We start from the raw sequence: 6,590 nt of genomic DNA, 5'->3' as shown, positions 1-6,590 counted from the left end.
GCTGCCCGCGCCGCTCGGGCGAGGCCACCGCCCTGCTCGTTGCGCTGCTGCGCGCCGCGCTCGCCGAGCTGCCCGCCACGCCGGCCCCGGCCGTGTTTGTGGTGCTGACCTTGTCGTTCCTCCAGGTGCTCACGCTGCGCACGCACCTCGCGCCCGTCGACGCCCTGTGCGCCGTCCTGCAGGCCGCGCTCCCGTGGGACCTGCTCACGGCGTATGTGCGCAGCGATGCGCTGCATACCGCCGCGCCGGGCGCCGACGCGCAGTGGCGCCTCGCGCTGACGGCCAGCCCCGACGACTGGTACTTCCGCGGCCTCTCGTGGCCGACGTGGGCGCCAACGACGTCCGCACCGTGGACGCCCGACTTCCAGGGCGAGACGGACATGCTCGCTGACCGGCGCGCCGCGTCTCTCCGTGCGTGGATGCCAGGCGCCCCGATGACGACGCCGCGCGCCGCGCCGGGGCGGCACGCCCGCACGGCGCTCCTCGTGGCCCTGCTGCGCGCCCAGCTCGCGCGCTACAGCGGGAGTTCGCTGGTGTAAGGTCGGCGCACGTACCTGCGCTCCGCCTGCCCCGACGCAGGGTAGTAGGTCGTCCATGCCGCGGTGCTGTGAAAGGCGCCCGGATTGAATACATGGCACCCCTCATAGGTGAGCTCAAAGCGCTCGCAGCGGTCGGCCAGCACGAGCTGCGTCAGTCGGGACGACGTACCGCCGAGGGCATCGGATAGAGCCGCAGCGCATGCGCATACTCCCACAGCACGGGCCGCACGAGCGGCGGGAGCGGGCACAGGTGCGCCTGGTCCAGGAGCGTCGACACGAGGTACTTGGGCATGTCCGCCGCACTGAGGTCGTCGCGCAGCAGCACGGCATGGCGCAGCATCTTGCGCAGGAGGTCGTCGCGGAACACGACGATCTCTTGGGAGTAGTACACGAGGCGGCACGGGTTGCTCATCCAGTGCACACGCGCGTCCCGCGGCAGGCGCGCCTCGAGGCGCCCCGCGATCGGCGCAGGCAGGCGCGGCCGCGGCAAGACGCCCGTCGCCGCGGGGTCGTTCGGGCCCGGCACAAACACAAGGTGGCAGGCCGCCAGCACGCGGGGGCACTGCGCGAGCAGGTCGCCCAGCTGCGCAAAGCTGTCGGCGTACGCGGCCAGCGCGCCGTCCGCCTCGAGCGGCACCGAGCTAAAGTGCCCGCAGAGCACGATGGCCAGCGGCAGAAAGTCGGCGTCCTCGTAGCCCTGCAGGATCGCACGCAGGCGCGAAAGCGTCGTGGGCTCATTGAGGAACACGTCCGACAGCACGGCCACACACACGTCGGGGTGCTGCAGCTCCTGCGCACGCAGCGCCGGCACATGCTTCGGCGGCACCGCGCCCGTGCCGTGCCAGTCGAGGTGCCCCGTCAGCGCCCGCGCACTCTCGCGCGGCTCGCTCGGCGGGTGCCCGAGCGCCAGCACCTGCAGGGTCTCCTCGGCCGTGTACTGCCCCTCGACGAGGACGTAGGCGCCCTCCGTAAACAGGCCCTCGCCCGCGACGGCGCGCGACAGGTCGAGCGCGACACTCCCGTCCGTGTCCTCGAGCGTGTACGTGCCGTCCGGCGCCGTCGACAGGCGCCCGAACAAGAGGCACGGCGCGCCCTGCCGGCCGAGCAGGTGCTTCGTCGTGCTGAGCCGCAGAAAGGCGTCGCGCTGCGCGGGGCCCGTGAGCGCGGGCAGGAAGTGCTCGTTCCGCAGCACAATGCTGCGCAGCAGCTCGTACCGCTCCCTATGGTGCGCACTCGGCGCGCGCGCGCCGGCGAGGAGCGAGGCGCCGCCCGCCTCCTCGAACACCTTGCGCGCCCCATGGAAGCAGAGCCGCGGCTGCGAGAACGCATCGCACACGCGGAAAAAGTGGCCCATGTCCGGCGCCGCGCCCTGCGTGAGCGCGCCACTCGCCGGCGTCGCGCCGTCGTCCGCGGCCTCGACGAGAAGCTGGTCGTACACTTTCTGCAGCGCCTCACGCGAGACGACATGCCCGTCGAACCCATGCGCGTGCCCCCCCGCGACGTGCTGGTCGACCAGCGCGCCAGCCAGCGCATCGAGCGCCTCGTCCGTCGCGTCCGCGTCGCGCAGCAGGTCGTGCGCCTCGAGCGTCTCGTAGACAAACTGCACCGCATCCGACTGCAGCTGGAGATGCCGCTTGCGCGTGAACGCACGCAGGATCCGGCGCCGCACGTCCGGCGGCACACGCGCGCGACCGGCGTCCATGCTGGCGAGGCCTGCGCGCGCGGCGCGCGGCGCGCCTCGTCGGCTGAGTCAGCACACCGCGCTGCCCTCCGCCGCCACGATGAGCAGGGCCGCTGCGGCGCTCGCGGCCGTCCGCGCGCGCTTCGACGCGCCCGACGCGGCCTCAGGCGCACAGCTCGTATCGACGCTGCGCGAATCACTCGATCTGCTACAGACTCCGCATGCGCTGGACGGCACGCACACGGGGAGCACCATGTCCTTTGGCATGGACGCCGTGCGCGCATGGGCGGCGCACGCCCTCCAAGCCGCGCCGTCCGTGCGTGATGCCGACGTGCTCCTTCAGGACCCCGTGTGGGACGCCGCAGCGCAGCGTGTGCACGACGCCCTAGAGACGGCCTCGCCCTCCGGCGCAAACCGCCTCGCCGCGGCCACGGACCAGCTCCTGCACGTGTGGGATGCGCTGACCGAGTCGCGGCCGCCGGCGTGGGCGCACACGCTGCAGTCGATCCGCTCAGGCCGCGTGTCGCCACTCGTCGTGCAGGATCTCCTGCTCGCGCACTATGGCGTCGACGCGCTGGACGAGGCGCCCACGCACTTCTTCACGCGCCTCTTGGACGACGTGCAGGCGGGCCTTGGGCAGGTGCGCCGCCGCTCGCACCTCGCGCTGACATTTATGCGGGTGGCGCCCGCGAGCGTGCCGTGGCTCGACGCGCTTGCCGCGCGCCTCGCGCGCGCCGACGAGCGTGCGAGCGAGCACGTGGTGGCGCACATTGTGCAGCCGCTGCTCGAGCACACGCCCCATGCGCTCGCGCCGCTCCTCGCGGCCCTCGACGCGCAGCGCAGCGCGCGCGCAACGATGGCCGTGCTCCTCGCGGCCAAGGCGCGCGCTCTGTGCGCGATCGGGGAGGCCCCCGGCCGCGTGCCGGTGCCGCGCGGCGTGCTCGACGCGTGCCTCGCCGCGGCCCAGCCGCGCCTGCACGTGGCGGCGCTGGCGCTGTGTGTCGAGGCCAAATCGCCCGCGCTGCCCCTCGGCGCGGACGAGGCCTACGGCGTGCGCCGCTTCCTGGCAGAGAGCCTGGCCCTCCCCAGCGCGGTGGCGCGGCAGGATACCCTCGCGTGCCTCGTCAAGTTGCTCGTGCGCTTGCGCACCAGTGCGAAAAACGGGCGCAGCGACGCGCTCCTGCGCGACGCGTACGAGGCCGCCGTGCGTGCCATCCACCCTGGCGCGCCGTACGCCCGCACCGTGCTCGGCGTCTCGCTCCTCCTCCTCCTCGTCGAGGCGTGCGCCGCCGCGCGCGCACCGGACCGCCTGTACGCGGGGAGTCCCCTGCACGAGGCGGTCCGCGCATTGCACAAGGCGCACCAGACGTTCCCGTCGGCGCCCCTCCCGGCGCCGCGCCCGTCGCCCGCTGTCGTGCGCCGCCTCGTGCACCTCGCCGCCGAGAGCACGTACGACGATATCCGCAGCACCGCGGCGCTCACGCTCATGCGCCTGGCCGACGACGAGTCATCGATGCTGCGCGACCCGTCGTTCCTGCTCCCGCATGTGGTGCGCCCCAGTGTCGAGCGCCTCGCGGCGCCCAAGGAGGCCGATGCGCACGCGGCCGTGCAGCTCCTGCGCCTGTACCACCGCGTCGCCGTGCCCGCGGTGCACGCGCCCGCGCTGGCGTGCATCGCGCCCGTACAGCGTACCGGCGACTGGACCGCCGACCTGCTTGCCGCCCACCTCGCGCGCGTGGACGCGCAGCTGCGCGCCAGTCCCACCCTCGCGCACGCCTCACACGCGGGCTTGCATGGCAGTCTCGCCGCGCTCACGTACCTGGCACGCGCTGCGCCGAGCGTGGACCGCGCACCGCTCACGGCGCTCGTCCAGCGCGTGTGGGCGCTCGTCGCGCCCGTGCTCTGTGCGGCAGCGCCAGAAGGCGCAGAGGACGTGTCGGAATGGGAGCGCGCGCTCGCTGCCACCGAGAGCAGCGCGGACGAACCCGTGGCTGCGCCGACGGCCACCTCGCAGCAGATCCTGTCGTTTGCGTGGCGTGCCATCAAGGAAGCGGCGGCGCTCCACGCGCTGTGTGCGCAGGACGCACCTCCGGACGCGCTGCGCGACGCCAACGAGCTCTTCCAAACGTGGCTCCTGCAGATCCGGCACCGCGGCGCGTTCAGCACCGTGTACCCCCAGTATCACGCACTCGCCCAGACCCTTTGTGCAGCGCCGACGACGCGCGCGCTGCCCAGCGCGTGGCTGCATGCCCTGCTGGACCGCGTCGACGCCCACGCCGACTCGTTCAGCACGACACGCCGCAGCGCAGGCCTCGGCTACGCCACGCTAGCGCTGCTCAGCGCGCAGGCCGCGGGAAGCCCACGCGCCGCCGAGACGCAGCGCGTCGTGGAGCGCCTCGCGCGCATGGCCCGCGACGCCGCGCCGATGCGCCGTATCCATGGCCTCAACATGCTGCGTGTGCTTGTCATGGACAGCACAATGGCACAGGCTATGCGCGCGCACCTCGGAGAGGCTCTCACGCTCGCCGTCACCTCGTTCTCGTCGGCGCACTGGAGCGTGCGCAACTCCGCCATGATGCTCTTCGCCGCGGTATCGACGCGGCATCTCGGCGTGCGCGCCTTCCAGCCAACGACTCGCGGGCCGTGGATCGATTCGCTCCTGCACGCAAGCCCCGCGCTGCGCCCGGCGCTCCTCGACACACTCACCGCGTCGGCGGCGCACGTCGGCGCCGCGGACCTCGCAGCGCTGGGGCATGGCTCGGCGCTGTACGCCGTGCTTCTCCTCCTCTCGCGCACACAGTCGTCGGCGTGGCCGGACGTCGAGGCGCTCGTCGCGCCGCTCGAGCAGTGCACGCGCAGTGCGAATGCAGCGGTCCGCTCGCTCGCTGCGTCGTGCATGGCGCGCCTCGTCCCGTCGGACCAGCGCGCGGCACTGGTCGAGCGCCTCCTGCGCGACGCGACGCCACGCGACCAAAACGCGCTCGCAGGCGCACTCGCCGTGGTGCACGCCCTCGCGTCGCCTGCCTTTGCACCGGCGGTGCGTGCGCGCGCCGACCTGCTCGAGGGCCATACGTGTGCGCCGACTCTCGCTGCCTTTATCGACGTGGCCGATGCGTGCGGCGCCGCCGATGCCGTGCGTCCTTTCGTGCAGCGCGTCGTCGGCGAGTGGACCGCGTCTCCGTGCGCGCGCGATCCCTTCGTGGTGTGGCTCCTGCCAACGCTGCTCGCTGCCGCGTGGAAGCAGCGTGTCCCTGTGCCGCGTGCACTGCTGCACAGCGATGCGGATATGTGCACGGCGCTCGTCGAGTTCCTGAGCCGTGTCCCGTCGCTCACGGATGCCCTCGAGGCGGTCGACTGGCCGCAGCGCGAGACGCACGACGATCTCGTGGCGCTCGTGCTCCGCAACGAGGCGCCGCTGGATGCGCGGCTCCACGCGGCGCGCCTCGTAGCGCAGCTGGATGCGCCGCTGGAAGCGCACGCCGACGATCTGCTCACGCTGCTTCTCACGACAGAGCATCGGCCCTTGAGCGAGGTGCTCCTGCCGCTTGTGGGGCGGCTCTGCACACCTGTGCGGCGCGAGGCGTGCGTGTGCATCTGGGACATGTGCTCGCAGCCCGAAGCGCCCGTCTCGGCGCGCCTGGGCGTCGCGCAGGCACTCGACGCAGTGCCGCGCACCGACGAGCGGCTCTATGTGATTCTCCTGCGCTTGCTGCAGGATGACGACGCCGAGGTGCGCGCCGCGGCGTGTGCGCTGTGCCCTGCGCCGTCGGTGCCGACCGACGCACCGTTCGCCAGTGTCTATGCGTTGCCACGCGGCCCACAGGCGTGCGTCGAGTGGGTGTGGTGCACAGCGCAGGGGCCTGCATTCCATGCGCACGTATGGCGCCTGCTCTCCCAAGAGGCAGGCGCCGACGACGCGGAGGCGGACGAGCTGTTCCCGAGCGAGGAGGCGAATCAGTACCATGACGCCACGGCCGACATCCTCCGCGCATACGCGGCGTGTCGGGAAGGCCGCGTGCCCATGCCGCCGGACCTCGCGCAGCGCGCGGCTGCCGCCGTGTCGCGCCTGGCGCGCCCTGTGCCGCCGGACCCGGCTGCGTACCGCGCAGCGCTGCAAGACGCGCTACTCGTGCGCCTCGCGCAGCAGGCGGGGCATTGCGAGGCCATCGACGGCGTGGCAGAGCGGCTCGAAGCTCTGCTCGTGGCGGGGGACGTGGCGCCTGCGCCCCCGTCTCGCCCCCTGCGAGTTGCGTACGCAGTCGCGCATTAACGGCAGGTTGATCTCGGACTTTTTCTTCCCGAATGTGGGCGGCGTAGAGGGGCACATGTACATGGTCGGGCAGGAGCTGCTGCGCCGGGGGCACAAGGTA

The 6,590-nt window shown here is 72.8% G+C and overlaps 2 protein-coding genes across 2 annotated transcripts; one reads left to right on the top strand and one right to left on the bottom strand.

Annotated features, from left to right (window-relative positions):
• Positions 1 to 514: 514 nt before the first annotated feature.
• MSY001_2599 (uncharacterized protein) lies at positions 515 to 2,241 on the bottom strand (the record flags this gene model as incomplete). The annotated part of the gene is made up of 2 exons (XM_018884460.1): positions 515 to 685; positions 709 to 2,241. 2 exons carry the CDS (start codon positions 2,239 to 2,241, stop codon positions 515 to 517), a joined length of 1,704 nt encoding a protein of 567 aa, XP_018741117.1.
• A 79-nt stretch (positions 2,242 to 2,320) lies between these two features.
• MSY001_2598 (uncharacterized protein) lies at positions 2,321 to 6,490 on the top strand (the record flags this gene model as incomplete). The annotated part of the gene is given in 2 exon segments (XM_018884459.1): positions 2,321 to 3,531; positions 3,544 to 6,490. 2 exon segments carry the CDS (start codon positions 2,321 to 2,323, stop codon positions 6,488 to 6,490), a joined length of 4,158 nt encoding a protein of 1,385 aa, XP_018741116.1.
• Positions 6,491 to 6,590: the final 100 nt, after the last annotated feature.

The sequence above is a fragment of the Malassezia sympodialis genome, genomic scaffold, assembly GCF_000349305.1.
Source record: "Malassezia sympodialis ATCC 42132 genomic scaffold, msy_sf_11, whole genome shotgun sequence".
Taxonomy (NCBI): Eukaryota; Fungi; Basidiomycota; class Malasseziomycetes; order Malasseziales; family Malasseziaceae; genus Malassezia; species Malassezia sympodialis.
This window is presented reverse-complemented; position numbering and strand designations above follow the sequence as displayed.